Source organism: Rhododendron vialii, chromosome 11a (assembly GCF_030253575.1).
Source record: "Rhododendron vialii isolate Sample 1 chromosome 11a, ASM3025357v1".
In the NCBI taxonomy this organism is placed as follows: domain Eukaryota; kingdom Viridiplantae; phylum Streptophyta; class Magnoliopsida; order Ericales; family Ericaceae; genus Rhododendron; species Rhododendron vialii.
In genome coordinates, this window is record NC_080567.1 from 16,000,939 (window position 1) to 16,017,664 (window position 16,726).

General features: G+C 47.1%; 1 protein-coding gene across 1 annotated transcript; it reads right to left on the minus strand.

The window, feature by feature from the left end:
• Positions 1 to 4,842: 4,842 nt before the first annotated feature.
• Positions 4,843 to 9,666, minus strand: LOC131306917 (uncharacterized). Its single transcript, XM_058333348.1, has 5 exons — positions 9,113 to 9,666; positions 7,830 to 8,112; positions 6,519 to 7,676; positions 5,532 to 6,332; positions 4,843 to 4,863 (listed from the first exon to the last, which is right to left on the minus strand). The coding sequence occupies exons 1-5, from the start codon at positions 9,664 to 9,666 to the stop codon at positions 4,843 to 4,845; spliced, it is 2,817 nt and encodes a 938-aa protein (XP_058189331.1).
• Between the last annotated feature and the right edge of the window lie 7,060 nt (positions 9,667 to 16,726).

The window sequence follows — 16,726 nt, forward strand, 5'->3', positions numbered from 1 at the left end:
TGAGTCTTCTCCTAGCCTGCACAGGGAGCGCACGACTAAGACCTGGCCGGGGGTTGTCCCGGCAAGGCCCTCCGGCGAGAGGATCAGTATTGTGCAGAGAGAGGAGGTAGAAGACAATGAGTGTGAGTCTGTAGTAGCACGTACCTGTTTAGGGTTACCATCGGTAGATATTTATAGAGCTCCTTGACTAGCCCTCCAAGCACGGGCACGTGCCAGGCGACGTTACCGTGACGTCACCGAACAGATCTGGTAACCGCTTTTGGGAGTGAGCTGGCACTCCCATGTGCGCTCATGATTATCCCTTGGCATAACTGCCTCTGCACATGGGTGGGCAAATGGCCGAGCCCGGAAGAACCTGACGGTTGCCAAGCTTGTGGGGAAGCCGAGCCCGAAGAGTATTCGGGCTAGGCAAACATCATCCACGTGGCCGAGCTTGACATAAAACTATTCATCGTCGGACGAGATGGACAAAGTCAGAGCCGACAACTGGCTCGTCTCGGCTATCGCCGAGCCTAGTGGAGTGTGTTTGCTGCCCCGTGCGGCAGCTGACGGTGGCAGAGGAGTGGAGGTGGTCCCTGGAGTGATCTCAGTTGTGCTCGGCCTACTACAATAGCCCCTCAATCTCAGCCGTCGCCGAGCGCGCGGCTGGGATTGATTTCAAACTTTGGCCGAGTCTTCCAGACGCCGAACATGAGTAACGGTTGCTTGGGCAGAATTTGGTCGAGCCTGAATCACCTTTGAATAACTGCCATGGACAAGAACCAATAGAGGTGCGCCAGGTGTCAATCTCTGGTCGAGTACGGCTGATAGGGGACGGCTGGCACGCGTGCAGCTCTGCAAAGCTAACCTGTCATCGCCACGTGTCGAGCGCTTACTAGCTGCTGGTTCGGCGGTGTAATGATGGGCGGGAGATTCGAACTCCCAAACCCTAGCTCTATATATAGCGCTGGGGGTAGAGAGAGAAGTCACGGTCACTTTCTCTCTCTAAACCTCCATTGCCAGAGCTCTACCACGCCTGTTCATCTTCCAGTTTCAGTTTCCCAGCAGTTTTTCATCAAATCTCGTTGAAATTTTCAGGTATGTGTTCGATACGTCGCTCTCTCTTCATTCCTGCATTCTTTTACGCCCTTTTTCGTTCTTTCCTGGGTTTTTTGGGAGTTTTTTGTTCTAAGTGAACTGTGTGAGGTCTGGAGATGAACGGACTGTTCATTTTCATCTTCAACCTGTTCTTCCGAGCATAAGTCTATAACGACGCCCGTGCTTGGCCATTGTTGGGATTTGCCGAGCCCAGCCTAGGGCGCTGATAGGCCGAGCCCCGTTTCGAGTCTTAGTATCTCCCGAGCTTGAATCTCGAAGAGACAAATAGGGTGGGCCAATAGGGTAGCCGAACGTAGAGATCCCTTGCCTTCTGGCCGACGACGAGGTTTCTCATTGGTTTCTTCTTGTTTTTGTTAGGCCTGGCTCACCCAACCATCGTCATCTCTTCCGACTCTGAAAGCTCGGGGGGAGATTCTGGAGATTCATTTTTCCGCGAGTGGTTGGAAAAACACAGACGCCGACACCAAATATCGTCCATTGCTTCAAACATGTCTTCCGACTCCAATGACTTGAATGCCGAACGTGTTTTTGAGTACTGTGCCAACGAATTCGTAACGTAGCCTGAGATATCGTTCACAACATCGACCCACTCTGAAGCCGAGCCTCATCTGGGGCCAGAGGCCGAATCCAGATTCGTCCCACAGGCCGACGCACCAACCTCTATCCGATCAGGGCACAGTGAATCTCAATCCAAGGGTAGAGGGGTACACGATCTCTATGAGAGGGGACAAGTTTGCCCCCACGCCCATTATTTCAGTGGAAACCCTAGGGAGTACCAAAAATTTTGCCGAGAATACAGTATCCCTAACGATGTTGTAATTAGTCAAGTGGCGAGCAACAGAATAAAAGACACAAGAGGAAACCATCCCGAGCACATCACCGTCCCTTTGATGGCGATATGTGAGGCTGGGTTGAGGTTTCCTCTTCACCCCTTCTTAAGGGAACTTCTGGCTCGGTTCAGCATTGTCCCACATTTCTTTGCCATCAACAGCTATCGGATAGTAATGTCGGTGATTAAATTGAAGGAGCTTCACATCCTTGAGTTCACCGTCGCCGACCTTTTCCATACTTACATCATGTCTTGGCACGGCCAAACTGAGCGTCGGTACTTGTCGGCACGTAGCAAGAAACAACCACTAGTAGATGGTTTGCCCGGCACTGACAAATGGGCAAATTTTTATGTTGAAGTGAGTGGTAATTTTGAGTTCGGCGACCAATCCGTACGTAAGTACATGGTGCCGAAGACAAAAGACTTTCGAGGTAATCACGCTTCTTTCGCTTTTGCCGACGTCAACTTTTGTCAATGCATTTGATTTCCTTAACAGTTGATTCCTCCTGCAGATCACCGAGCCATAACAAAGACTCAACAATCTCTGTCTGTTGAGGCGCACGTTGACATCCTTCTGTCTCAGGCTTGTAGAGACGCGCCGACACTGCTTGGCTACGAACCGTCTTACAAGGGAAAGCTAAGGAGGAGGGGAAAGGAGACTGGTCCGAGTAGAGAGGGTCAGAGCCGAGGGAAGAAGACCGGGCTGTTAGGAGGCAGCAAGCAGCCTAGAGTAAAGTTGCCGACGTTCAGAAAGCCGGCCGAGTTTTGGTTCGGAGAAAGTCAGCAAGCCGAACACCCAGGCATTAACGTTCCCTTAAAAACACTTGTGCCCGATCATACCAGTGAAATGGGCCGACGGAACGTCGTCCGTGTCAATATAAGGGATGGTAAAGCGGTTCGACAGGAATTCGGGTTCGCCGAGCCTACTGAAAAGAGGCAAAAAGTCACCCACGACTTTTTCCGGACCAAGCCACCGAGTTCTCATCCGAGCGAGCAGGAGAAGACCGAGTCGTCAGCCGCTAGTGGCTCAAAGGTAGCCGAACAACCTTTAGGTTCGGCTGGCCGTGTCATTGCACAGGAGTTCGCTCCCTCATATGCCTTGGCCGAAGGCAGAATCGTGACGGTGGAGGACTCTGTGAAAGTTGAACCAGGGCTGGCCACTGCCATTCTTCAAGGTCTGGCATTGCTGAAGGATATGCAGAAAATTCCTGAGGGCCTCCAGCCGAGCTTGATTCATGCTGGGGCTTACCTTGTTCAGGTATTATCCGACCTTGGACCTTTTACTTTCACCATCATTTTTATCCTTTGAGTATTTCCATGCCGACGTTCTCTTTGTTTATTAGGCTGGACAGGCCTTGCTCCGCTCGTCAAAAGATGCCGATCTCGTCCTCGCCGAGCGCGCTCACTTTCATGATGACTTGAAGGTCGAGTGAGAGAAGGTGAGAAGCTACAAGGGAAGTCTTAAGATGGTGAAGGCGCAGGTCGCCGAGCTGGAGAAGAAAAGAGATTAAATGGAGGAGAGAATGAAGAACGCCGAGCGTGAGGTGGCCAAGGTTCTGAGAAGGGAGAAGCGGAAGATGAAGGAGGTAGACATTGCGGCGTATCAGGCCGATTTTGACCGAGCTGGTGCCGAGTACATGCGTGAAGCTCGGTCCATGGTGAACGATGCCATAAGGATGAGAATGCCCATCGCCTACAGAACAGGGTATAAGGACGGCGTGAAGGCCGCTTGTGGAGTTATGCAACTGGATGCCGATATGAATTTGACAAAGTCAATTCCTGCTCCTGTTGCACCTGAGCTCGTCCTTCCGTATACCGAAGAAGAGTGCGAACCCCTTCCACCTGAGGAGTTCCCCGAGAGCGAAGATGATGTGGAAGACCTAACTGAAGCCGACGACATTGCAGAAGACTTGACAGGCTTGGAAAAAGGTGGTGATGGTGGAAAGCAAGCTGCCGCTCATGCCGAGCAAGAGCCTGTGAATGTTGATAAGGATGCTCGGGCCGAAGATGTTGCTGCCAGTGGTGGTGCCATTGCCGACGCAGACGCAGGTGGAACTGGAATTAATGTTGAAGAGGCTGCCCGAGTATGAAGAAAGTTGTTCGCAGGTGCCGGCTTCGGGGAAGATGGTTGCCGTAGTTTACTACTCCCTCCGTCCCTAAATGTTTGGCACTTTTGGGAGTTCTAACTTTTAAGGAACAAATATTATTGTATTGTGCAAAAATCAAGTGTCCAATCTTACCCTTCTAGTGTACTTTAAATAGTACTTGAAAATTTGAATTTGAAATTTGGTGCCCAAAAGAAAAGGGTAACATAGGAAATTTACCATATTTTACTTTTGACTTTTCAAAATGGACAAATAATATGGGACAATAAAAAGCATGAACGTGCTAAACATTTAGGGATGGAGGGAGTACCTTTTATTTTTCGTACTTTGTTAATTTTGCGTTTTGTTGAACTTTTGGACTGGGCGGATTCGAGTACGGATTTTATCGTTCCAGATGTAATGGTCGTCGGCTTTGAACTTTTTGCCGAGCTTCATACTTGATCTCTTTTTAGTGAATGACTTTGGCTTCTGTGTTTGTAATGTATTTTTGCCAAACTTTGATTTGAATAGGGCTTGTTTGGTTTGAATGGTAGATAGAATAGTGGTTTTTCTTTAGCCCCTTCTTTGGTTTTGGGGTCGGCTGAGTTAGGTTGTCATGGAGCGAAGTAAAAGCTGCTTCATTAAGTTGTTGGGTTTTTGCCGAGCCTTAAACAACGCATAGTTATATGACAGCCGAGCCTGGGCTGTAATAGAGGCGTTGATGTGATATGTTGCCGAGCCCTGTTTAATGGAGTAGTAGTTATCCTGTAGCCCCCACTTTGGTTTGGGTTCGGCCTGGTGGTGGGAATGTTTGTCCAATTGTTGAAGTTGCTAGCGGAAGGTATGCCGAGCCTGAACCAAAGTAGAGTAGTAGAATGGAGTGGAGATTGTGCCAAGCGTGGTTTTGTGCTCGGTCATTTAGCTTGTTTAGCTGACAATACTTAGGTTAGTCTCCAAAGTTTGTTGTGCTCGGTCGAGGTGCCAGCCCCTAGCCAAGGTTGTGAAGTGTTGTAATGTTTGTGGGTGGTTTGCTCACCAAAATGTGAGTGTAACCAGGCTGTGGCCGACCTCAGAGTCTTGCCAAGCCGAACCGGAGCCCAAATTCCAGCCATATTGTGTGTCTTTGGGCTCGGTGGACCTGATGTCCGTTTTGCTTCTTTGGGCAGTGATAGTGGCCGAAACAGGAGCATAGGAGCCGTTTGTGGGTGTGACCGAGGTCAGCATTTGTGGTTGGCCAATTGAGCCGAGGTTAAACAACAATTAAGCCGAGTTGAAATATAAAGTAAGAAAAAGAATTTTTGGAATCGCAAATGACAACTGCCATATAATTTCTTTGACTCCTCAAATATGAAGTACAGGTTGAAATGTAAAGACTTAGGCCGAAGCCAATAAAGAAAAATAGGATAGGCAGTGGCCGAACATGAGGCACACTGTAAGGGTTTTGGCTACATGTATGCCTTCTTGAGGTTCTGTGCGTTCCATGGGTTAGTTAGAACTTTTCCATTCATGTCCTCCAGCACGTAGGCGCCTTCTCCAGCAATCTTGACGACACGAAAGGGGCCTTCCCAATTGGGTTTGCATTTCTGCTTCTTGCTAGCTTGCACCACCTTTTGCCAGACCAAGTCGTCTGGTTTGAAGGTCTTGATTCGAACACTTCGGTTGTAGGCTCTTGCCACTTGTTGTTGGTATTCGGCGAGCTTTAGCTGAGCATCGTCGCATTTCTCTTCTGCCAGGGTTAATTCTTGTTGTACGGCTTCTTCGTTAGTCTTTGGATCGAAATTCTCAGTCCGTAGAGTGGGGAACTTGGACTCCAATGGGATTACCGCCTCCATGCCGAATGCCATTGAAAAGGGCGTTTGTCCGGTTGAATGCCGGGGAGTAGAACGGTAAGCCCAGAAGACACGTGGTAATTCTTCAACCCATTTTCCTCTCTTGGAGTTTAACCGGCGTTTGATCCCGGCGCAGACGGTCTTGTTTGTTGCCTCAGCTTGTCCATTCCCTTGTGGGTATGCAGGAGTAGAGTTGAAGAAGCGTATCCCAAATTCTTCACAGAGGTTGGTGAGGTCTTTACCAACGAATTGGCTCCCGTTGTCTGATACAATGGCATAAGGGACTCCGAACCTTGTAACAATGTTTCGCCAAACAAATCTTCGGACATCAGCCTCAGTGATTGTCACGAGAGGTTCGGCCTCTACCCATTTTGAGAAGTAGTCCGTTGCGGTGATCAGGAACTTGAATCCTCCTGGAGCTGTTGGCAGTTTTCCGACGATATCAAGCCCCCATTGTGCAAAGGGCCAAGGACTGATGATGGGGGAGAGGTTCTGGGCGGGTTACTTTGGAATGGGAGAAAATTGTTGGCATGGTCGGCATTTGCGAACTGTGTCTTCGCAGTCTTTTTTCATGTTTTTCCAAAAGTATCCCTGACTCAATGCTCTTTGGCAAAGTGAACGGCCGCCGGAGTGGCAACCACAACTCCCTGAGTGAAGTTCGGCGAGAATTTCGGGTACCTGTGTTGGGTGGACCACGAGTAGGTATGGGCCGGATATAGATTTCCTGTAAAGTTGACCGCTTTCAGATAGCGAGTAATGAACGGCTTTGTTCCTGATACGATAAGCTTCCTTCTTGTCTGCCGGCAGAGTATCATTTTTGAGGAACGCAATGATCTCGTCCATCCAGCTTGGGCCCAGTTCAACGTTGAGAACCTTTGAAGTGGTATCAAAGCTTGGGTGGTCCATGTTGCCAAAGCTGATTGTCCGAAATTCGGTTGCTTTTGAAGCTGAGGCAAGGCCAGCGAGTGTGTCGGCATGCGCGTTGTGTTCGCGGTTGATCTGTTCGATTTTGAAATTGGGGAAGTGGGTGATTAGTTCGGCTGCGGTGGCCTGATATTTTGACATCCGTGGATCCCGAGCCTCATAATCGCCCAATATTTGGTTAACGATGAGTTGGGAGTCACAGTAAACAACAAGGTTGGAAATTTCCATCACTACCGTAGAGCGTAAGCCAGTTAGGAGCGCTTCATATTCAACTTCGTTTTTGGTGACGGGGAAGTTGATGCTGATAGCACTTTCGTGTAGTGTTCCACAGGGGGAGACTAGAACGACCCCGGCCCCTGGTCCGTTGCTGTTTGATGCTCCGTCAACATGTAGACGCCATATGTCACCTTGGAAAAGGTGCCAAGGTTCTGGTGACAGTTGATGCTCGGCGACGGTTTGTGTTGGGATGGGTATGTTAAGGAGTTCAGTATCTTCTGGAGTAAGTTCAGCAATGAAATCAGCAAGAACCTGTCCTTTGATTGCCGTTCGTGGTTCAAACCGGATATCAAAGTTTGCTAGCTCGACTGCCCACTTGGAAACCCTGTTGGATAGATCAGCCTTTCGAAAGAGGCTCTTGAGGGGATGTTCAGTTAAGACGACGATAGGGTGTGACTGAAAGTAGGGCAGGAGTTTTCTAGCCGCTGAAACGAGAGCGAGGGCTAACTTTTTAAGTGGTAGGTAGCGAGTTTGAGCTGGAAGGAGTGTCTTGCTTGTGAAATAGATAGGCTTGTCATCGGCGCCTTCCCGGCGTACGAGAGCAGAAGTGGTTGCGTGGGCGGATACGGCGAGGTAGAGATATAAAGTTTCGAACTCCTTCGGTTTTACCAACAACGGGGCCGAATTTAAGTAGTCCTTTAGTTCGGCAAAGGCTGAGTCACAATCCGGGGTCCATTCAAAGCTGTGTCAACTTTTTCCCTTCAAGGCGTGGAAGAATGCGTGGCATTTTTCTGAGGATTTGCTGATGAATCGGTTTAGAGCCGCTGCCATCCCAGTGAGCCTTTGTACTTCCTTGATCGCCCTGGGTGGGCACAAATCTTGAACAGCCTTGATTTGGTTGGGGTCGGCCTCAATGCCTCTTCGAGTGACCAGGTGTCCGAGGAATTTCCTAGCGCTCACCCCAAATGCGCATTTTTCAGGATTTAGCTGTAGCTTGTGGAGTTTGAGGATGTCGAAGACTTCCACCAAGTCTCGGAGGTGGTTGGATTCCTTCTTGCTTTTGACTACAAGGTCATCAATGTAGGCCTCCACGGTATGGCCGATTTGTTCATCTAACATCTTGAATATTGCTCTGTTGAACGTTGCCCCTGAATTCTTGAGCCCAAAGGGCATGACGCGGTAACAAAAGATGCCGTGTGGCGTGATGAAAGCAGTTCTCCCTGTCATCGGGGTCCATGGCAATTTGGTGGTAGCCACGGTAGGCGTCCAGGAAGCTTAGCCGAGCATGGCCTGCCGTTGCATCCACAAGTTGATCAATCTTTGGCAGTGGAAACCAATCCTTTGGACAAGCATCGTTGAGATTGGTATAATTCACGCAGACTCGCCATTTGCCGTTTTTCTTTTTAACGACCACAGTGTTAGACAGCCATGTTGGGTATTGTACTTCTTGGATGGCGTTGGCCTCCAGCAGTCGCTTGACCTCTTCGACGACGACGTCAGCGTGCTCAGCTGCAGAACGTCGTGCTTTCTGGATGACAGGCTTGGCATCTTTCTTGATGTTGAGTGAGTGACTGATGAAATTGGGATCGACCCCCGGCATTTCGTTGGGGGTCCAGGCAAAAACTTCTACATTTTTCATGAGGTATTGGAACATTTCTTCACGATCAGTCTCGCTGATGGAAGAACTGATCAAGAAGAATCGGGATCCATCCTCGTTGATTGGCATTTGGACGAGGTCCTCCTCTGCTTTGTCTTCGGCTTCCAGGCCGATGTCATCGATTACGGCCACGTCGGGGACTTCAACCCATTGAACTTGTTTGGCTTTGGCGGAATTGTGGACGGCAGAGACGTAGCATTTTTTGGAGGCTACTTGGTCACCTCGCAAATCTTCTTGTCTTCTTGTGGCACCGATGAAGCGGACGACCTGATGGTAGGTGGAAGCAATGGCTTGCATTCCGTGGAGCCAAGTTCGGCCAAGGATGGCGTTGTATGGGCTCGGAACGTTGACGACGATGAATTCGACGGTCAAAGTTTTTGAGCCGACGACGACTGGGAGGAAGATTCGGCCAAGTGGCCAGACGGGTGCACCGTTGAAGCCTATGAGGTGTACGTCGGTAGGTTGTAGGGCTGACTCTGGTAGATCCAACTTCTTGAAAAGGTCGTAATGCATGACCTCTGCTGAACTTCCTTGATCAATGAGGACGCGCTTTACGTCGTGGACGCCTATTTGGATGGTGACGACGAGGGCGTCCGAGTGTGGAGTTTTAACATGTTCAAGGTCACGCTCAGTAAAGCTTATCGTCCACTTGGGTACGTCCTGCGGTCGTTGACGCTTGGATCCGCAACCAACTGAGAGTATCTGTTTAGATGTTGAGGCGTGATCGATGTCGGCCTTGAGGGCGGTTTCGGATGCCTTCGTCATTGGACCGTGGATGACGTGTATCAGTGGGCGCTGTTTGTTGGGGTTGGGATTTGTCTGTCGGGCGGGCGTTTTTGCCCGATCAATGTATTGGTCGAGATGGCCTTGGGCCGCCAAACGTTCCAACAGCGCCTTGTACGGAGTACATGCCGTTGTATAGTGGCCGAGCTCATTGTGATATGACCACTTCTTCCTCGGGTTCTGATTCGTTTGGCCGTTGTCCGTGCCGAGCTTGCCTTGCGGCCACTCGAACCATGGTTGTCTCATGATTTCTTTTAGGAAGGACCAGATGGGTTCTTTGAAATGGGTGGTTTCGGCCACGTAGTCGTGCTCTTTGGGCTAGCATTTCTTCCCTTCTTTGATGTTGTGTACCTGCTTTTTGGGTTGCAGGTGCTGGGTGATTGCTGGTGCCGGTAGTTGGGTTGCGGCCGAGGTGAAGGATGCTGTCAAGCTCGGGATTCCCAGGGCCGCGCGGTCCGCATAAAACTCTTCAAGAGCACAGAATCTCTCCACGACGCGCATTAATTCTCCCATGCCGTGTGGTGGGCGGATGGTGAGTTCGTCTAGGATCTTGCTGCCGGTTTCCAGACCGTTTTTGAAAGTGCGCGCAGCCCAATATTCATCGATTCCTGGAATTTCGTTGAACAGCTGCCAATAACGCTGGGCGTATTGTCTGAGTGTTTCGTTTTGGAGCTTCCTCATCTGGGACAAGGACTCAGGCTCCTTGGCTGTCTTGTTACTGGTGATGAAGCGAGTGTTGAAGGCGCGTTCAAGGTCGGCCAGGTTCCGTATGGATCCAGCGGGCAATTTGTTGAACCACTGGAGTCCAAGGGAGCCGAGGCTGGACGGGAACGCTTTGCATTTTATTTCGTCTCTCGTGGTGCATAGCTCAATGGTTTGACGGAAGTGGATAAGGTGAGTGTAGGCTTCGCATGTGGTAGGATCGAACTTCGTAAACTTTGGCAGGTGGAAGTTGGGTTCGGCCGTCATGTTGATTATGTGGGGTGCGAAGGGAGAAACACCGAGGTCCTTCAGCTGCCGTTTAAAACCAGGGCGTGGCGGCCTGTCGTGCTCAACCGTCTTTGTTCTCTCGGACTCTCTATCTGGAGACTTTTTGCGGTTTCGATGCCGGAGTTTGTCTCGTAAATCTGCTGCCACCCGGCGATGTTCGTCAACCGTTTCTCCTCTGTCCTTACGGGATTTGGTCTCGTTGTTTGGCTCGTCAATACGCACACCCTTTCCGTTCCGTCGAGCCTGGTTGCTGTTGTCGAACTTTTCTGCAGGGATTTCACCGAGTCGTTCAGATACATGGCGTCTGATCTCCGCAGAATCTCGGCTACGGTGGGAAACCATTGTGCGAGAGAATTCTGCGCGACCAGTCGAGTATGTGCTTGTAAATGACGTGGTATCCCTAGTGTTGGTTCGATCGTGGTCTTTTGAGCGGTGTGTTCTCGATGCGGTGGGTTGCTTGTAAAGGATTATCTCTCTGGCGTCCCCCGGTGCCGGGGTGAAGCCTAGGCGGTCTTTTACGGATCCGCGTTGGCCTCCCTCGTTTTGACACCTTTGTGGTGGTGGTGGAGGTGGCGTTCGCGTTCTCCTACCCCCTCCACCAGATCTGGATGCGGAGGGGGTGGTCTCTTGATGCATGCGCTGTTTCATTTGAGCCACCTCCGCCCTTAGCGTAGCCAACTCGTTATCGCGTTCGTCGTCGCGACGCTGTAACAAACGGATATAGGCCGCCGTTACGTCGTCCGCGACTGGTGAGAGACCGGATCCTGGGGCGAGGGACATGGACATGTGCCTCTCGTGGGGTGTTGTGGGGATGACATTTCCGCTAGCGTCTTTCGTCCCTGAGATGGCTACATCCGTCTGATCTCCGCCCATGGTGAGTGGTTTGGTCGGGGTTTTTTTTTCACGAAGGAGTGGGGGGTTTGGAGGATGTGAGAGCCGTTTGAATCAGAAGCAATTCACGTCGGGTTCACCAATTGTGTGGCCCGTGATCCTCGATCTTCTCCTCCGCTGGTGGCTTGATGGTTATTGAGTCTTCTCCTAGCCTGCACAGGGAGCGCACGACTAAGACCTGGCCGGGGGTTGTCCCGGCAAGGCCCTCCGGCGAGAGGATCAGTATTGTGCAGAGAGAGGAGGCAGAAGACAATGAGTGTGAGTCTGTAGTAGCACGTACCTGTTTAGGGTTATCATCGCTAGATATTTATAGAGCTCCCTGACTTGCCCTCCAAGCACGGGCACGTGCCAGGCGACGTTACCGTGACGTCACCGAACAGATCTGGTAACCGCTTTTGGGAGTGAGCTGGCACTCCCATGTGCGCTCATGATTATCCCTTGGCATAACCGCCTCTGCACATGGGTGGGCACGTGGCCGAGCTCGGAAGAACCTAACGGTTGCCAAGCTTGTGGGGAAGCCGAGCCCGAAGAGTATTCGGGCTAGGCAAACATCATCCGCGTGGCCGAGCTTGACATAAAACTATTCATCGTCGGACGAGATGGACAAAGTCAGAGCCGACAACCGGCTCTTCTCGGCTATCGCCGAGCCTAGTGGAGTGTGTTTGCTGCCCCGTGCGGCAGCTGACGGTGGCAGAGGAGTGGAGGTGGTCCCTGGAGCGATCTCAGTTGTGCTCGGCCTACTACACACTCCACGATCTTTTTTTACTCTTTGGAGTATGTTTGTGATTCCGAGGAATACAAGTTGATTAGAGTATTCTCCCTCCTGGTGATGGAGAATCATCTGATCTTGAGTACTCTTCAGTGTTAATGGAGATTCTTACTCTGCGCAAGGACCAGTCATGGAGAAGGCTCCCAATGTTGTCACTCGATCTATCGAGAGAAACTGCTTACATTAACGGGAGTATCTTTTGGTTGCATACTAGTGGAAACCAAATCATTGGTTTCGACTTCCAATTGGAGGAGTATCGGGTGGTTCACCCCCCCACCAAGCACTCCCTGTCGTGGAGCCTTATTGTATGGATTCAAAAATTGTCTAGCTCTGTTGCTAAGTGAAACGCATGAACAGGAATTAGAGCTCTGGGCGATGGAACCCGGAAAAACTAGTACTCCACAATCATCAGAATGTTCTTGGGTTAACCACCTTATCGAAATTCCACATACTATCGTTGGACGCGTATTAACGGGGAATTTACGTAGAGGGGAGATGTTATGGACCAGTGAAGAGAGGAAGTCATGCCTCCCTCTTTATTCATTAATTTGATCACAAAAAAGCGAAGCTTGAAATGTTTGTAAATCTTCGGTTTCTGTCGTCATCGAAACCTTCATTCGTAAAGACAAAGCGCTTGAACATGTACCGTTGCGAGGAAAATATCATGCCATTATTTGACAGACAAGGAATAGCTTGCAAGAATCGAAGTTATGGAGCGAAAGATGATTCATATAGCTGACCCATGCTGGTTGATTGGAACATGAGGTTTTAGTACATGTACCCACGCTTCCTTTTGCAGTGTGGGTTATGACCGTTGGTTTGCACTTTGCACTGCATGGTGTCTTCATCCAGTTTATCTTTTTTTGCTTAACATTTTTTCCCCCAAAAAATACTGTAAAAGAAAGTCGTTCAAAGTATTGGTTGTAACTATCACCTTTTTTTTGCTTGCATCATTATATTAGCATAAGCTAGATTGCCCTAGATTTTGACAGACTAGTAGAGGAGATGGATACAATGTATGAGTTATGCAATAGAATGCGAATTCATGCTCTACGTATGCAGACAATACTGTTACCCATTCTGCGAGGAGGGCCTCGGAGTTTCTTACAGTTGTACTTAGTCACGTATGTCAAAAAATGATAAGGAGTAAATAAAATGGTAGTGATTTGCAAACTCTCCTTTCTGATTACAACACTTCATTTTTTACTTTTTAGCACGTGACGTTAGAAAACAATCTGTAAAGTTTTGTAAACTCAAATGATGAAAGAAAAAAAGAGTGAGTGTTATCATAAAAAAAAATGGGAGTGCATAAGTAATTTACCTAAATAAAAGAGTTTAAGTTTATGTGACGAAAGTAAAAGTGTCCCCGTTTGAAATAGCTTAAAAGTTTAAGCACTTGCATGCAAAGAAACAGCGGTTAGTTGGTCTGTGGCATTTTTTTCCCCACATCTTGCATTTTCTTGCCACCCAGAAATAGAGATTCTGGGATTTTCATCATTTTCTCTGTTAGGGTAAGAGAACACATTCAAGCAAAAAATAAACATGCAATCGAAAGGACAAGACGCGCGATGTATGTGGTTCAGATTTAAGCAATTTGTCTAATCGTACTCCACGGGGTGCTGGTGGTTTTACTATGATGAAAGGTGAATAAAGTTACAATGTGGGCTGCCTATCCTTTGCCTTTTATAAGCCCTAAAACCATCAAAAATGCGCAGACATATAGCTTCTCTTGTCCGGACCATCGAGACCCTGGTCCGGACCACTGAATTCTTTGATCCGAACCAAATCGGACCATGTCAGACCACAAATGCTGCAACTTAGTTTTGGTTCCTCTTGCCTGGTCCGAACCACAGTTGGCTTGGTCCGTACCAGAGATGCTGAAACTTCAGAAAACGTGTAGAAAATGCTGAATTCCTCTTCACACTCAACATTCTCAACTTTGTTACTGTGGTTTCGTGTTTTTAGCTCTCAATTCATTGAATGAAATTAGTGAACAGTCAAGTTCAAATGAGCTCTATGGGTGGGGTGGTTACATTTTGATATTGGTGCACAAAGGCCAAGTTGCTTCAAATATGGGAAACACAACTCTTGGAGAGGTTATTCCATGTTCTAGGACAATGTTGAAACAGTCGCAATAGTCGCACGATTATGTGGGTTCCACGCCTAGCTAAATGCAGAGTAAGAAGAGCATAAAATAGTTTTCCAAACTCTTGAGCAGGAAACATGCATAGAAGATGAGAAGCACTTTTCAAATCTGCAGTCTAATGAATCACATTGAAATGTCAACGAAGGATATACAATAGGATAGCAAACCCACGCCCACTTCCGATGACTGAGGCCCCATTCCGCTAATAAGTACTTATTGTTTGAAAAATAAATACTTATTTTAATTAGTAGAACACACCCTCGGATAGTACTTAGAGTCAATCGATTTTTTATTTTTATTTTGGACAAGACAAATCATATACTACTGGCTATTCTAACCTGGGGGACAATGGACAGGGCTGGTGGGATTTGAAGTCACCACCTGATGAACCAAGCAAAGCGTACCAAACCAACAAGCTACAACTCAAGTTTGGTTCAATTTTCCTAATTAGACAGCATTGTTCGGTTCAGTTTCGTACGCGATTTGAATGTGCTAAGATTCGATTCGGGCTGTCTGTGCCAAGATGAATCGGCCGCTCTGCAACCATTCAGCAGCATCCCTGGTCCTATTTTGACATATATGCCCATTGTTTTGGAGGAATATGGCCTGAGCCAATTGTTTTCTCTAGTATTGAAGACACATAATTATTCCGTATGGGCTCCTGTTGTGCATTGGCTGAATTTATGTAATGACTGAGCTGCACATTGAAGTTAAAATGAAAAAAAATTCAACCTCAAATTAGTGAAAATCCTTAATTATATTCAAAATAATTTCATATGGGAGAAACATGCAATACTCAATAAAATTAACAAATTTATAATCCCTCCGTCTTGATAGTCTCTTTCCACTATTTGGAATCTTTTAAAAACTTGTCTATAGTTTGCAATTTATAATGTTTTTAATTAATATGCAATATGGATCTTATTTGATAGATTTCAATTTATTCTATTAGACATAGTTTTTAAAATTATATACTATAACATTGTATATTACAAGATACATATAATTTTCTGAAGGGCACATATGTCGAAAATGAACAAACATAATTGGGACGAAGCGGGTACTTTGAAAGGAAAAAAATTACAGGGGGCATGGCCTCACCCAGCCATAATGTACCTCCACCGTTGCACAATAGTAATTTTCAACCACACATGTTCATGTACTCAATAGGAATGTCAACGGGATGGTTTGACTCATATTTTGAAATTTTAATTAAGTTCAAAATTTACCATAAAAATCGACCCGAATCAAGACCCGCAAGCTTCTTTTCATTGAGATCATAGTCGTACCAGACAGGAATTCACTATATTGAGAAAAACTCCAAACCTAGTGGGGGCTGAAATAGACTTTGGAAAAAAAAATATAGTGAATTGTATTTAAAAAGGAATTAATTCTCATTAAAAAAACTTGTAGTTAAAAAATTGGGTAGATTTCGAGTGTAGAATTTAGGGAAAGAAATGAAAAAGAAGAGAGAGTTTTAAAAAAATTCTTTTTCATTGTTTGGTTTCTAGCGAAAGAGAAAGGAAAGTTAAACAAGCAAGTTGAATTTTCCCTCCTATATTTTTTCTTAACTTTTCCCTCTAAGTTCCATGATAGAGCCTTCGTTTCTATAAGTGCGATGCGGTTACGTTTGGCAGGAACTATTAAATAATCCGCTTACACATGCGGGAGTGTGAAAGCATCTTTAAAAACTTCACCAAAAAATTAGAATTTGTGAGAGTAAGAATTGAAAGCACGATTGATTAATTTAACAGTTCACCGAATAAATCCTACAGCTGTGATTATGTTTGGGAAAATAGCCAATTTACACTGAATCATTTATTCCAATTGTTTTCAATTCTCGCCGCATGTTTCCAATTTCAGAGCCCTCCAGCCCCCCCTTCTCTCCCTCACACATACGCGTTCACACCCGTTTTGAAATTTATATCTCACATGATCAAAATAAGAAATTCAAATCTCACCCTTAACAATGCGCGTGCTTTCTCTCTTTTTCCTCCACTAAATCCTCACCGTTTTCTTTCCACTTCTCTCTCCCCGTCACCCTCTTGCTCTCACCTCTTTGCAAACCCTTATAGTTTGCCTCCTTCTCAATCCACCATCATCGCATGCCTATCTTTAATATCGCTGAAAGAGATTTGTTGGGTTTGATTTGTATTTTTTAATCTCTAAAGCAAAGGTTTCCTTATCCCATGAACAATTTCCACAAAGTTAATTTTTTTTATCACCACTATTATGTTAATTGGGTATTTAGATTTTCTGAATTGGAGGTTGGGGATTTTGTTTGTATTACATCTCCAAAGCAAAGATTTCCTATTCTGTTATCACAAATTAACAGTTGGGAGTTGCCGATTACAATCTTATATTTTATTATTGAGCTTAAATGCTATAGAATATACTTGGACTATTGTTTTTCGTAGAGTTGTTGGACTCGTTAAGACCGATTGAGATATTGCATTCACTAGTACTAGTAGACTTTTATAGTGTGTGTACTAGTAGACTTTTATAGTGTG